This window comes from Pavona decussata, unplaced genomic scaffold (genome assembly GCF_977016875.1).
Source record: "Pavona decussata unplaced genomic scaffold, jaPavDecu1.1 SCAFFOLD_190, whole genome shotgun sequence".
NCBI classification, from domain to species: Eukaryota; Metazoa; Cnidaria; class Anthozoa; order Scleractinia; family Agariciidae; genus Pavona; species Pavona decussata.
Window position 1 is genome coordinate 1,942,672 of NW_028145599.1, and position 16,193 is coordinate 1,958,864.

The following is a 16,193-nucleotide window of genomic DNA, read 5'->3' on the forward strand; positions in this document are numbered from 1 at the left end:
ATTACTTATTGAAAAGAAAACGATTATGAAAGATGATCTTAATCAAGTTGAACATTAAACGAATGTTTCTAATTTTAATGCCCGTCATTATCAGCACTCGCCGCCAGTTTGAATTAACTTTCATTTCAAGCGAAATTCACTGCGTCCCACCTTTTTTGCTTGGAGAGGACCGGATCTGCGGTTCAATTGTGAAGACTACGGAGAAGTGTTCCGGCCCGAGAAATATTTTTCAAACCCCGTTTCTTATTGATCGGTAGCATAGATTTATGTACAAACTAACCCAATAAGTTTCTCCACCTTATGAAGATTTCAACGTTTTACCTTTCAAAATTGTTTAAAATCAAATTTCTGACAAGGAACATTGTTCCCGTAAAATAGTTTTTCGGGCCCGAAATGCATCCGGGACTTTCAAGAAACGCACTCCATGCAGAACGTTTAACCGCCGAACCATTTCGAGGCCATAAAGTGAAGAAAAATACGGTTTAATTTTGAAACGGTTATTCTAGCGATTTTCTAGCGCTACCGGCGATCTACGACTTACTTCCAATATGATAATTAATGACTTTCCTCACACACTACGCTTGAGCTGCCAAAAAATTATGTCGAGCTTAATTATTTGTATATGGCGGGGGGTATGACTTTGTTTTATGCGATATGCTTCCGAACAAGCCCACTATATATTAATTGTTTGTAATTGTTTGATTGTGTCAAAGAAACGTGCAGACGAACACAGCGAGGGGTTTCAAAGCAATTATCTGCCCACAATGGCGGCTGTTTTTGTTTTCAATGACATCTATTTTTGACTGGACTTTCTAATAGATTTTTAAACTTGGCATCTTTCGGCTTAGCATTACTTTACCGTAGGACTTAGAGATCTACTTTCAGGCCGATTTAGGTGTTCAACTTCGTTCTAAGTGACATGCTGATGACAAGCGTACGATTCGAATTGCTTTGTGTCAATTAAAATACGACTTCTAGCGAATGACGCACAGAATGTTGTTTAATGAGTTTAAAACACTTTTTTATTGAAATCTACGGCAATCTTGGGTCATTGTAGAAAATGCTGAATGGCGAGAATTGTAAACAATTTTCTGCATGACGCAAAGCAGCCCGTGCAATAGAAGTCGCATAAGACAGTCGTCAGTACGAAGGTAAACTTGCACCTTCTAAATCATTCTCATAAGTTAAAATGAAAAGTCTGACGTTTTTATCGGCCTATGGTTCTTTGCATGTACTATAGAGTTAGCATAATTCAACATTAAGTCGTGCCTTGAGCGAGCAATCGACTTGTGTCACTTTCGCCGGTCTAAATCGAACATATTGGAAAATAATATTAGAAGGAACTTTTTGAAAGTCTAGAAAATACAGTTACAGGTGTAACAGGCTGTTGTTAATTTTAAGCATAACTATATTAACATATATAAATACACATATAAACTAAACACACTAAAATAATCAATGGGATCTCCTTAACTGTTTAATTGTGATGTTATTGTTCAGTAGCTACAGACACTCATTACGCCCTACTATCGAATCCTTCACCAGCAGATTTTAATGCACACAAAACTACAACTGAATCCAAAACAAAAAACAAAAACAAAAGCTTATTAGAGCGTCCGCCCTCTCTCTCTCTCTTCTCTTCTTTAATGAACGTTGGGAAAATACCACAGCTGCATGGGAAGAATATGTAGAAACAGGAAAAAATAATTTCGTTATGACTTCTGGTTTTACACCACTAACCAACCGATCAGTTGATATTCTCATTCGTCATTGTAAATTATTCCTGTACTATGGGCAACACAAACTAAATGAGCGCTTAATAAGTCTCCTTTGCAACTTCTACCGCACACCTGACGGATTGACATTTTATAGAAAAAGCCAATCAAAACTGCTTCCGTTACATGGTACAGGTGTGCAACACACTAAACCTTATTAAGGTTTAGTGTGTTGCACACCTGTACCATGTAACGGAATAATTTTTCTTGTCGCTCGCTTTGTTGCGGTAAAAGAAAAAATGGAGGATATCGGGGACGCTAGGAGGGGATTGCTAGATTTTATTGGAAAATTCTGATTAGTAATTCCTCTATTTGAGAAACGCCATAAAAAAACATTTTGAAATGCGTATCTGATTGTGTGGGACCGTTTTAGAAATAAAGTTAATAACATTCATTTCTAAGCGGAAGAAGCCTCGTGTTAGTCTTAGCTTTGGAAGCCCGGTACGCTATTTTAAATTAATGTTATTGTAGAGGCACAAAAGTAAGTCCCCCATTCAGTGTCCATTGGTTGTGCACAGTCCCTTCAGTCGCACTTAGCTCCTCACCTTTTCGATAAATGAGTCAGGTGAAAAACTCCCTAGCGGACGCGGAGAGTGGGTATTCCTCGGCATTTTGCTAGTTAAGGGGGTTGCCTCCCGGTCCCTTACCCCTGACTTTTTATTTCAAACTGAAATATGTAAATTTTCAATGCCTGTTTTCAAAAACAGCAACTTAAATCCATAACCGTTTTCAGGATGGTCTCTTCGCTCTAAAGTCCACAACAGTTATCAGAATCAAGACTAAAAGAGTTTGGAATCTACACCAGTTTTCGGTCAAAAAGGGTAAAAAAATCATACCCCTTGGGGTGGTTCGTATTCTTCCGGGAGCAATTAACAACATAATATTGGTAGTCCCTTTTTTTTTTTAAAGGTAATATCCAGGTGTACTTAGATCGTTAAAATTCAGCTCGATCAAATTCGCTAAAGTGATTGCTTCTTACGGTTTGATCTGTTTATGTGCAAAAGACAAGCGAACAGGAGAGAAGGCGACAATGAACACCACATGGATACTGATAGTGACGGTAAGTAAGCACATGAACTAAGCAAAAGTCATAACCGACTCATTGATGGATAACACAGCTCTGTTGAGCGTTTACTGTTGGGCTTGAGGTGCTTTTGATAAGTAACCTTCGCTTCTTAGGCGTACCATTTGGAAATGCCTGAGATTACTTATAGCGACAAGGAAAATACTGTTCTGGGTCACGAACTATGGTCATCTAAAATCTTTCGTCCATCAACAGAACCGAAGCGCGCACATTTGTAGAACAAAATTCTCCTTCCCTTAAATTGTACAGTGGTACTTAAATATTCAGCTTAAGAATATAAAAGATTGTTGCTGGTCTGGTCTTGTGAATGATGTGTGTGTGTCTGTTTTCCCAAAGTTTGAGGTGATATCTCGCTTAATTTTCATCACAAATAAGATATAGGTTTATACTCGTTCTAGAATTCTAGTATCTGAAGCGATTAAGCTGATTCTTTCTTTGTTTACTTTCTTCCTCGGTTTTTCCTTCTTTCTTTCCTTTTCTTCTTTCTGATTCAAAAGTTACTTTTAGTGCATGAAGCTAAGGATGCGAATTTAGTTGTGTTCAGTAAGCCGATATTTTATCACGACTTTGTGAGGACTCTTCGAATCCCTTGTAACCATGATTTTGTTGCCTCGAACACACAACAAATGAAGCTGATACATTTGTCAGGGGTAGCGCCAAGCCAGTGAATGCACCTGCAGAATGTTTTTTTCAAGGAAGCTCCAACCTTTTATCGTTCTTCAATCTTATAGTGGAGATTTCTTATTCTGGTGAAATGTCTGTTCAAACGCATATTTCCGACGAAAGGAAACAAACAATATTCTTCGCGATTAAATTCATAGAACAGTCTACGTTCAACTGTGGAGAAAAGGTCACTTTAGCTCCTCGCTTATCTTTAGCTGGGAAGAATAACACTCGTCGCCGGCTGAACCTTAGCATAGGGTCTGCAACAAATGGAATTGTGCAGTGCTTGCTTGTTGATTCGACTTCCCGGGCAGTCGACGATAAAAATCCAGTTTTCCTCCTAGACTGTACAAACGAAAATAAGGCGGATAATAGCTGGCTTTGGTTTGTGCGGAAAATCAAATTGTACAGTGCAAGGCGGGAATAATTCACAAGTTAAAGTAGTCGCTTGCCAAATTCCCAAATATTATTGTAACGCGCTTTGTGTGCTGGTCAGATACAAAAAAAACCCTACAAAAACTAGGTGTAGTTACGCTATTGTATTCTTTTCTGGTTTCTTTGATACTGTACCGTTCTCCTCGAATGGACACCCGCTTATTTCAAATTAAGACTGAAACGGGGCAGCTTATTTGAAGGAGTTTTAATTATTTACATAATTTTTCCAAGTCGTGGTCAGATGGAAACTTATTTCTTGATATAATAACAACAACATTTCTTCCTAAACAAAGCTTTTCGTATAGTTCTAATAGCGGCATACTTCGAGTGTATGCGAGGAATAGGTTTTTTGTTTGTTTTATTTTTTTTTTAGTTTTTATCTGTTTATCAATTTTATTATTATTATCCTGTGCAGTTAAAAAACGTATGCATGCTAAAATAGAACCACATAGGGCGCGCTGCGATCTTAAGGAACTATAAAAAGAAAACTGCTGAGTTAAAAAAAAAACAGCGATAAAATATAAAAATCTCATAAAATATAAAAGTTCTCCAATACAAAATCTATATGGAGCTTCTACGCTATTCCCTAAAGGAAAGTCAATTGACGTTAGCTTTGAAAGTTCTCACTATGTTGAGAGAACTCGAGATGGTAGCCTTCTGCATCCTTCTCAATACGTCATAACCCCTGCTGCCAAAGAGCTTCCTCATTGTCAGGTCTACATCCCTTGACCATCCCCCAAGCACGTCAATGATGATGTTACATTGTTCAACGTCATAGCCAGGGTCCCGCTTCTTCAGTTCGAATCGCAGTGGCCCGTACTTGACCGTCTTCTCCTCGGACTTCTTTTCCCGATACTCCATCTACAAACAGGACATCTCCACAGCCCACACCTTCTTATTCTTGTGGTCCACAAATCGAGCGTCCACTCTGTTAGCCTTGACGGTGGTATGTTCAGAAATGTTCAGCATTTCATTATTATTATTATTATTATTTTTGCATATTCAGCATGATGTAACTAAGAGCAATCTAACTGCTCTCACCTACATCATTGGGAGAGGGACTTATTTCAAATTTCAGTCAGAGGATTTGCAGCACCCGATGAGAAACATGAAGTTGTCATATATGACTCGTTCAAAACTGTTTTTAGATTTTGCGAATCATGCATAAGTGTTCCTGCATCATCACACCTATGAAATCTTTCCATAAATAATATCAACAAGTAGACTTTCTCTAAGTTTGTATTCTAGTCAGGCGCTCGTCGGTCACTCTTTTGGCACATAAGAAGACGACTTGAGGCAAGTCTAATCAACAAGGTACGGCCGAATTTAATCAGTTGGCCATACTAAACATCCTCCTAACCTCTCACCGTTTACAAAACTTAAAACCTCCTTGCCTTACAAAATAAAAGTGCCAAACTGGGTAGTTAGCAACAAATTCAATTGTAAATTTAAAATGTTCTCTGCTGTCGTCTTTCTTGTCCTTCGTAAGCCTGTGATTTTGTTTTTAATAATGTATGGAAACATCTCTGCCCTCTGATTAGTTGGGAGCATGTCAATTAATTCCAAATGAAAATCCTTTTCCTAGTGCAAAAAGTTTCCAATTCATGAATTTTTCAGAAGCGATGTTTTATGAAAATTATTTGACATCGGATTTCCATACAAACACTGTTATTTCAAGCCTGTTTGCCTACCCGTCAAAATGGCGTCGAAAACCGTGATAAGGCCTATTGCGAATGAATTACACATGTCCAGCACAAAATGTTCAAAACAATTCATAACTCCGTGAATATTTCTCTTACAGAAATAATTCTAGTCTCTAAGTAAACGTTAACAAACGGAGAATACAGGAAAAATAATGTTTGGCCGTGGCCCGAAATATTTCAGTGAGCGCTTTAATTTATAATTAGAGCGTGTTTACAAAACTTATATTATGCGCTGCGAGTTGCGAATGAATTACACTAGCCCAACACAAAATGTTCAAAACAATTCATAACTCTGTGAATATTTCTCCTACAGAAATACTTTTAGTCTCTAAGTAAACGTTAACAAACGGAGAATACAGGAAAAAATAATGTTTGGTTGTGGTCCGAAATATTTAAAGTGCCCCTAACCCTTCAATTTGTTTTCTTTTAGTAGATTTCCATATCTTTCAAGAACTCATTTTCGAAAAATTTTTTTGAGAAATATTGAATCCTTTTCTTTTTACGAGCGCTAGAAGTGAAGGCAGTCTTGTCGATATTTTCACCTATCGTTCGCATTAGTCCCCCACTCGGCCAAATATGGAGCGTGACGTAAGAAAAGGATATCATGCAAAAATATCCGAAGATTCGCAGTAATGCTTCAATTGTAAACAGAGAAAATGGTTAAAAAATGTGTGGTTTTTGGATGCAGCAACTCTCAAAATGTAGAGAAAGGAATCAGCATGCATAAGATTCCTTCTGAATCCTTCTGGTGTCCTTTTCTTACGTCACAGCTAAGAAAGTGTCAAATATCGGACGCTTCTCATTGGCCCGTTCCTAATGAGCCCACGAGACAAAAATTTGTCCAGCGGGGCTTAAAGGGCGCAAAAATTTAAAAATTTTAGTAACTTTTAGCGCTCGTAAAATAAAAAGGATTCAATATTTGTAAAAAAAAATTTCGAAAATGAGTTCTTCAGAGATATGGAAATCTACAAAAAGAAAACAAATTGAAGGGTTAGGGGCACTTTAAACGTTTACTGCGTGTTTACAAATGTGCCATGCGAATGAATTACACAAGTCCAACACAAAAAATAACTCTGTGAATAGCTCTGTGAATGTTCAAAATTAAATTATCCACGAATATTTGTCGTATGGCAACGATTTAAGTGTTTGTGTATAATTTGAAGTATGTTAAATATGGAAAATTGCCGACAGTTGCCTGCAAAAATGCACACATGTTTATTTTCAACTGACATTTCGCCTGTTTGTCCGTCGCTCCCGGGGTTCAAATTTGCTTATTAGTCGCCTGCTTTCTCGACATAGGTAGTTTGACAATATATTCAACGAATACAAGAAATAAGTACTCTTCAAAATTCTCGTTTGTTTTCTAAAAAAAGTAAGCCATCCCACTTCCCGCCGAAAAAACGCGGGTTGCCGCACAGGTTGAGTATGACATTTCACAATGGCTTACATAGAGGGGCGGATGTACGTACGTACGCCGTACGGACAGTGACGTCATAGCCAAATGTTTTCGTATACATGGGTTTACCAAAATCCCTTGTCAATTGGGCTCCGCGCGCGCGCCTCCGGCCCGCGGAGCTCCGCTATTAAAGAAGTTCTGTCGACAAACAACAACAACAACAACAAAGAAAAAATCGTGCAGAGCTTCCACGTCGGAAAAAAAAATACATGCAGACAAATTGGACTAAGACAAAAATTCGTCCACTGAAAAATTTTTACCCCCCCCCCCCCCCCCTCTTCCCTTGCGGGATTTCTAATGGTCCACCCCTTACCTCAGGGGATTCAGCAGTAGGTCTCCTGCCATTCTATTGGCTATCGGCATCGGCGGGATCCACAGTGTTGAAATATGGCACAGCAAGGGCGTGAAATGTTTGTAAACCTTTAGAAGCGGAAAAAATCTACTTTGCCCTTGCTCGAGTGTGCTTTCTTTAAAGTAATTTATACGGTGCAAGGATTTGACAAATTGCCTTGAAATTTGGCACGAAGATTTCCAAGACAACGAAAAAAAAAAAAAGGGGTATGAGGGATTTCTGTTTTGTAAAATTGATCTCCCGCAATGGACTTTGTCGTAAAACCTAAGTTTTTGATCATCAAAATTGAGAGAAAAATTGCGAAGCAGCCAATAGGAATATCGGAAAAACCTCACACAGTTTTGAAGATTAATGCCTTGTGATTGTTATGATGCAGTAGTTTTGATTCTGTAGTCGAATTCCATACCCGATAAATTCGATAAAGTCATTTTGGGCTTTTTGGACGCACTCTCCTTACGGCTAAAAAAAATCAAAGCGAAATAATTTTTACAGGATAGTACGTTGTCGCATTTAGGACAGCGTGCAAATATTTTTTTTCGGGAAGGACGCCCACGAAGGTTTACGGTAACTTTACCTCATTCAGCCGGCTGGACTGTCAAAAATCTTTTGGAAGAACATTTATTGGTTAGTAGTTATTAGTTACTTTAATACTTAGGGCCACATGAAACCCGTTCAGATGGGGCTGACAGAAGTCTTTTGGAAGAATATTTTTTATTTTAGTTTTAAGGTAGAGTCGAGCCTCCGCAAAGAGACACCTCCCGTAGGCAGACACCTCTCGTAAGTGGACATTTGGTCATGTTCTCAGCCACATGCAAACACTACATTTTTAAATTCCTATAAGCGGACACCTCTCTTAAGCGGATACTTTTTCAGGCTACAAGGTTGTCCGTTTACGGGAGGCTCGACTGGCCTTTTTAAATATGAAAATATTCAGGACCACATTAAACCCATTTAGACTGGGCTTTTTTGTTTTCATTCTTGAGCTGGTTGGAGGATGGGGGGGCACTAAGTCGACGCCCCTCACCCCTTCATAAGTTCAAGGTCAAAGCAAAAATGGACTTCTCAAGTCTTGTTACCATGGAAACGGCTAGGAAATCATTTTTTTTTTCTTTTATCATGTTATAAACGTTTTGCCCCTTCCCTCTTCCTTCCCCCCCTCCCCTCAACCCACCCGAGCGGAATTAAGGGTTCCCCGACTATTGATAGCTTCGTATAACTTCTCAGATTCTTGAGTCAAGGATGATCCTCTTACAGCACTTGCAGGGAGTGGATGGAAATTTTACGCATTAATTAAAGCGTCAGATTTTCAAGTTTTTACGTATCCGTATTTGTCATGGAAACTAACAAATGGTGACAGACATTTTCGCTTGTAAACTACAGACAAAAATAACTCGTGTTCGTCTATTGCAAATTGCACTGTCAATCTTGTGATTACCTATATTGAAAAGAAGAGAAAAAATATGACAAGGTGCGCAAGGTAAATACTACTTATCCCCTTAAATGGTGATGTAAAAGTTTTCTTTTATTTCTTTTTATTTCTGTTGACAGACATGTACAAGTTTGATGATCATGGTCGGTGGTAAGTTAATTTTTGATTTTTGATTTTTGTTAGATGGGAGGGGGCACTGGGGAGATATTGTAGTTTCTATGCTTGTAACGCTGAAGTAATGACTATTTGAGATGAAATCCTTTACCTGACAGTAGCTTCGTGAAAACAAAAGATAGTAAATTGATTGAAGAATTCCAAAAATACAACGATGACAGGGGCGAAGATGGTCCGAATTGGACTTGATTCGAACGGGGATAGAAGGAGGTATACTGTGTTTTTCCAGAGTCAGTCGTGAAAAAAAATTGGAATCAAAATAAGCTCATAAATTTGTATACAAATTAGTTTCAAATGAATTTTTGTTCCCATATTGTTTTTCTATGGCTTTGATTTGGGATCAGATCCAATGAGTGTTGTCCAAACACTCTTTGCAATCCTCAGTTACACAACAAGTGTAGCTGTAACTAGTTTTGTTTTCATCCAGTATATGTTATGCATTTTATTGCTTCTGTTTGATGTCATTTAATTTCTTAATTCGATAGGGAGAAAAACCCATGTACAGCACTAGAGCAAATAAATGTCCTGCAAACGTCAGCATCAAGATAAAGCACACATTTATCAAAGATATATGTTTTACCGCAATTATATGTTTACATAGATTCTCTTGACTATTTATAAATTTTAAAAAGACGCATTCAAATGTAAAATACTCTTTTTTATATAAATGAATGCAACTCAAAATCTGGTTAAAAAGTGTCCCATCGACGGATCTTTACCTAATGACCTAACTACAGAAAATTATGTATTATGATACACGTATATAAAATTAAAAACAGCCATATAAAGAATTGAAGTATTAAGATGTCCGTCCTCGGACTATGTAGTTTGTGAGACTAACGGACAAAAGTGACCAATTAGAATGCAGCTAGGATTACAAGATCGTCTTTAAAATGCCTTAACTGGATTAACTACTTCTCGGGAAAGCTTAATAAATTATTTATGCGTTTAACATAACTCGCTTATTTAAAAGTGAACCGATTGATGAGGCCAGATCTTTTAAGACTTATCGACTTTTTAGGATCCTATTTATACGTAACAAAAAAAGTCACCAGCTTATTTAGCTTATAACAATGTTCTCTCTAGCCTTGTGGGTTTTACAGATTTCTAAAGTTAAGTAATAAGTACTTTAATTTTAAGCTTAATTAAATTACGTACATTATTTTATTCTTTTCTTATTTTTTAATTCCTACAAAACGATAAGATGTTCTTTATGTACTACAAACAACATTACAACATTACAAACAAGAATGGGTATATTTTCATTCATTATAAATTAATTTTTGTTAACTTTCGCAGCGAATTCAGAAAATCCTCTGAGATTAGCTGATGGAAACTGGGAAGGAGAGGGCAGAGTAGAGATATTTCACAATGGCCGCTGGGGAACTGTTTGTGACTATCTTTGGGACATAAATGACGCGCAAGTTGTTTGTCGGGAGCTTGGGTTTCTTCACGCCGTCAGTGCTCCAACTAATGCCCTTTATGGCGAAGGAAGTGGCCCCATATGGCTGAATAATGTGCAATGCAAGGGTAATGAAAGATCCATTACGGAATGTAAGCACAGAGGATGGGGTAATAAGTATTGTGGTCATCGCGACGATGCATCAGTGATCTGCTCTGGGAAGCTAAGTATGACGATAGTACAACTTTATAGACTGTCTAAGGACGGCGCCTACTTCTACTGCGCATACGTTCTGCGCATCTCGAGATACTCGGATTTCCTTTGGGTGGCGCCTACTCCGATACAGATATCTTGCGCGGTTTAAAACTATGCGGAGAAAGCAGAATCAGCAAGTGTTCTTGGTATCCAAAATGAAAACTGGGCGTAACCGTGCATTTTTCAGAGATAATAAAGCTTCAATTTGGCAAATCGCCGTACGTTGTTTTGTATTTTATGGCTTTTTAGAATAACTGTTGCCTAATTATCTCTAAAAAAATGCGTGGTTACCCCCAATCTTCTTTTTGGAATCCAATAGCCCTTGCTAAGATCTGCTTTTTTCGCATAGTCAGAAACCGCACAAAAATACTTCGGTATTAGCAGGCACCGTCCTTAAGTTTCTGTAACAATCAGTTAATCCCATTCCCTCAAGTCTCTAAATCCTTAGGAGACCAACAACATATACATTTGTCCCGTAACAACTGATTAGGATTGTGTGTAGAAAAAAGCTCACAAAATCTAATTGAATATCTCGATTGATCATGTTTATTAAACGGTCGTTTTACGCTTAACTTGGAAGCTCCAGAAGCAATGCTCTGTCTGTCGTGTTTTACATGAAGTAGCAACCTAGGCCGAGATTATTATGGGATTAGAGTAATAAAGAGAGCGCATGTTTTACTAGTTGTGTGTCTTTCTCTGGGCTAGTTTCACGGCTAGCATTCCTCTAATTTATGTATTAAGAGGATACGACATTGGCGACGAGGATAAGTACGGCACAAGATGTCTTCAAGCGAAAATGGCGTCTCAAATTCGATTCCTAAGTCTGATTGCCACTCGGATCCGGCCACGTTGGGACCACGATGGAAGCGATGGTTACCTTTTTCTGAACTGTTCGCGGATGGCAAAGGTCTTATCATCACCGAAGATACAAATGCAGCCACGAAACAACGGAGAAGAGCCATGTTACTCCATTTCGCAGGCCCCGAAGTACAAGAAATCTTCTCTACTCTCGCGGACACCGGCGAAGCAACTGATTACGCAGCAGCTGTAACAGCGTTGAATGGGTATTTTCTTCCTAAAGTCAACTCTGCTTTCGCTCGCCAGAAATTTCAGCGACTCCAACAAAAGGAAGGTGAGACTGTTTTGCAGTTTGTAACTCGATTAAGAAAAGAAGGAAAGGACTGCAATTTTGGTGCAGACTTTGACAACCAGTTAAGAGACGATGTCCTGTGCAAATGTAGGTCAGACTATGTGAGACGTAAATTGCTTGAGGAAAGGGAAGAGCTAACCCTTGCCCGTACGTTAGAACTCGCAGAACAGTGTGAAAGTGTAGAGCACCAAATATCTCAGCTCAGTATGAGTGAACCGAGTAAAGTAGATGCAAACCGGGTTTATGAGAAAGCTGGGAGACCCAAGAGTAAACAAAGGAGTAAAGGGAACAAGGGAAGAGAAATTCATTGCTATCGTTGAGGGTCAACTGGTCATCTGGACGGAGATTCAAAATGCCTTGCTAGAGGCCAAACTTGTTGAAAATGTAAAGGGAAGGACCATTTTGCTAGTGTCTGCAAAACCAAAACAAAGAAACCAGGAGTTAACCAACTTCAAGAAGAACCACAAGCCAGTGGGGAGCAAGTTGATTATGCTTTCAGAGTTACAGATGGAGTCCAGTCAAACATGCTTAAGTTGTCTGTGGGTGGGGTAGAATTAGAGATGCTGGTGGATTCTGGAGCCACCAATAACATTGTTGATGAAGAAACTTGGGAGCAATTGAAAGCTAAAAGGATTAAGTGCCAGTCTGAAGCTGCCCCTGTTGACAGGAAACTATATGCTTATGCATCTAACAAGCACCTCCCAGTAAAAAGTCGTTTTATCTGTGAAGCGATGGTTTGCCAAGGGAAAGCTTAAGCTGAATTCCTAGTTATTAAAGGAAAGGGAGTACCGCTCCTTGGAAAAGACACTGCAATGAAGCTGGGTGCGTTGAAAATAGGTGTCGACATCGCTACGGTTGTTGAAACCAAGCAGATACTGCAGCAAAAGTTCCCAGAAGTGTTTGGTGGAATTGGAAAGCTGAAATCTAAACAAGTCACATTACACATAGATCCAGCAGTGAAACCAGTAGCCCAGCCGCTGAGGCGAATTCCCTTCAATTTGCAAGATAAGGTGGGGAGCAAGGTTCAAGAATTGTTAGACTGTGACATCGTAGAAGAGGTCGATGTGCCAACGTCATGGGTGAATCCAGTAGTAATCATTCCTAAGGCGGACGGTGATATTCGTCTCTGCATTGATATGAGGAGAGCGAATGAAGCAATAATACGGGGTCGATACCCCATACCAACCGTAGATGAGTTGCTGCACAACATGAATGGCTCCAAATTTTTCAGCAAGTTAGATTTAAAGTGGGGATATCATCAGCTGGAACTTAGTCCCGAGTCACACCAGATAACCACCTTTGTGACACGCAAAGGCTTGTACAGGTTTAAGCGCCTTTTGTTTGGTGTGAGTTCAGCAAGTGAGCAGTACCAACATGAGATATCTGCCGCCTTGGCTGGAATAGAGGGAGTCGACAATATCTCTGACGACGTCATTGTACATGGCCCAGACCAGACAACTCATGACCAGCGCCTTCACAAAACTATGCAACGTCTCATACAGCATGGTTTGATCCTCAATGTTGACAAATGCCTTTTCAATGTGGACAGATTGGTTTTTATGGGCATTCTCCTCTCTGAAAAAGGAATTGGCCCAACAGAGGAAAGAGTTAGAGCTCTGCAGGAGACAAGAGAACCAACGACTGTCAGCGAAGTACGAAGCTTCCTGGGATTGGCTAATTACAGCAGCAAATTTATTCCTCATTTTGCCACACTCTCAGAACCACTGAGGCAACTAACCAGGAAAGATGTCCCATTCCATTTTGGAGCCGAGCAAAAAGCTGCTTTTGAGTCATTGAAGCAAAGCATGGCTGAAGCAGGAACACTCGCATACTTCGACAAGAGTGCACCAAGCAAAGTCATCGCAGACGCGAGTCCTGTTGGCCTTGGAGCCGTGGTAGTGCAAAGCCAGGATGGTGCATGGATGCCAATTTGCTATGCAAGCCGCAGCCTCACAGAGTGTGAACGCAAATAATCCCAAACTGAAAAGGAGGCCCCTTGCTCTTGTTTGGACATGCGAGAGATTCCATGCATACATCTATGGAATGAGGTTTGATCTGGTAACCGACCACAAACCGTTGGAAGTCATCTATGGTCCCCGTTCTAAACCCTCAGCCCGAATTGAACGATGGGTAATCCGTCTACAACCGTACAACTTCCGCATTGTGTACGCTCCAAGGCAAAGCAACATAGCTGACCCTCTCTCCCGTTTGCTAAGTCGGAACAAAGCAACGAGTTATGAACATGGAGCAGAAGAATATGTCTAATTTGCAGCCATCAGTGCTACACCCGCAGCCCTAACTACAAGAGAAGTTGAATAAGCATCTGCAGTGGACGAAGAGTTGATAGCTCTGAGAGAAGCAGTTAAAACTGGTCGATTTGAGAAATGCAAGGCTTACTCACCAGCTGCAGGTGAACTGTGTGTGATCGGGCAACTAGTCCTAAGAGGTACCCGTATTGTACTGCCAAGCAAGCTAAGGTCTCAAGCAATTGCCGTAGCCCATAAGGGACAATTGGGAATCGTAGGAACAAAGCGAAATTGAGAAGCAAAGTATGGTGGCCTTGTATGGATAAGGCAGCAGAGAAATTTTGCAAGTCTTGTTATGGATGTCAACTGGTGGCACTTCCAGACCCACCGGAGCCATTGAAGTCTACGACATTACCAGAGGGACCTTGGCAAGATCTGGCCATAGATCTTCTAGGACCACTCCCATCTGGACACTCGATACTAGTTGTTGTTGATTACTATAGCAGTTACTATGAGTTTTCGATCATGTCATCCACTACCACTGTGAAAGTAATCGACAACCCTGAAGAGATTTTCTGTCGCCACGGTCTTCCCACAACTATCAAGTCTGACAATGGACCACAGTTCCGCTCAGCAGAGTTTCAGGACTACTGTAAGCAGAATGGAATTGTGCATCTCAATACTACACCCAAATGGCCCCAGGCTAATGGAAAAGTTGAAAGGCAAAATTCCCCCTTAATGAAGAGAATTCGCGTTGCTCAAGCTGAAAGGTTGGACTGGAAGAAGGAGTTAAGAAGACATGTGACCAAGTACCGAGGTATTGACCGCGCGACTACCGGCAAAAGCCCTGCTGAACTGTTGTTCAATCGGAAGATAAAGGGGAAGCTGCCAGAACTACATGCTGATTATCGTCCAGATTTGGAAATCCGTGACAGGGACGCAGAGGTCAAAGCAAAGACCAAAGCGTATGCCGATAAGTTTATGATTGCGAGACCGTCTGATGTTCAAGTTGGTGACCAAGTACTTGTGAGGCAAGAGAAGAAGGATAAGTTCTCCACACCATTTAATCCATCACCATTCCAAGTTGTAAGCAAGACAGAAAACAGTGTCGTGGTAGAATCCCAGGTTGGGACCCAGTACTCAAGAAATATTTCCCATGTAAAGAAGTTTGTGTCAGAGACCCCTATGTCTGCAATCAAAGCATCATCTGCTGTTCCAGGCGAATCTGCAGTAGGAGATACACAGTACCTACCACAATACCAAGTCAAGCTACATATGAATTGACACCAGTGGCACCCGCCACACCATCAAGAATGCCTTTGACCAGGTTTACACCATTAACACGAGCAAGTGTGAAGAATGAAAATGAGGCAGTTCCACTCCATAAGGATGTTGTAGTTGATCAAGCAACAGTGCCTAGTACCCCAGCAAGACCGAGGTATGAAAGACCTCAGAGACAGAGGACACTGCCACAGAAATACAAAGACTTTGTTATGGAATAGTGGACTAGTCACCTATGAGTTTACCAAGTCGTTAAAGCCAAAGAACTTGTGACTAAGCATTTGTTAAGGACACTCATCGAGAGAAAAGATACTGTTTGAACTTACTAACCTTGTTATGTCATTAGTTGCTTAAGAGTCTTTGTCTTTGAGTTTCATTTATATACGTTTTGTTTTTGATTAGGTTTAGAGGACTGTTACTCTTTGTTTCCTTTAAGAAAAGGAGGGATGTCGTGTATTACATGAAGTAGCAACCTAGACCGAGATTATTATGGGATTAGAGTAATAAAGAGAGCACATGGTTGACTAGTTGTGTGTCTTTGTCTGGGCTAGTTTCACGGCTAGCATTCCTCTAATTTATGTATTAAGAGGATACGACACTGTCGAACATTGCTTACGGAAATAACATCAAGTTACTGTCATCAATTTAATTCAATATATTCGGACATAAATAATAGATGACTTCAAAGATCAATAAGCAGTCAATGGGTAATGGATAGGTAATCAGCTGATAAGTCATTGATCATCGAGGTTATCAATGAGTGATTGATGACCAATCGGATAGGGCAC

At 39.9% G+C, this 16,193-nt stretch overlaps 1 protein-coding gene across 4 annotated transcripts in view; it reads left to right on the top strand.

Annotated features, from left to right (window-relative positions):
* Nucleotides 1-2,693: 2,693 nt before the first annotated feature.
* LOC146462309 (uncharacterized) overlaps nucleotides 2,694-16,193 on the top strand; it is a 44,512-nt gene continuing 31,012 nt past the window's right edge. For 2 of the 4 annotated variants that reach the window (XM_085085766.1, XM_085085765.1), the window contains exons 1-3: nucleotides 2,694-2,835; nucleotides 9,017-9,047; nucleotides 10,371-10,700. In XM_085085766.1, the coding sequence (XP_084941892.1) occupies nucleotides 2,806-2,835; nucleotides 9,017-9,047; nucleotides 10,371-10,700 (391 nt within the window). In that variant the 5' untranslated portion in view covers nucleotides 2,694-2,805. The remainder of the gene's footprint in view (nucleotides 2,836-9,016; nucleotides 9,048-10,370; nucleotides 10,701-16,193) is intronic. The other 2 variants (XM_085085768.1, XM_085085767.1) reach the window with 2 other exon arrangements.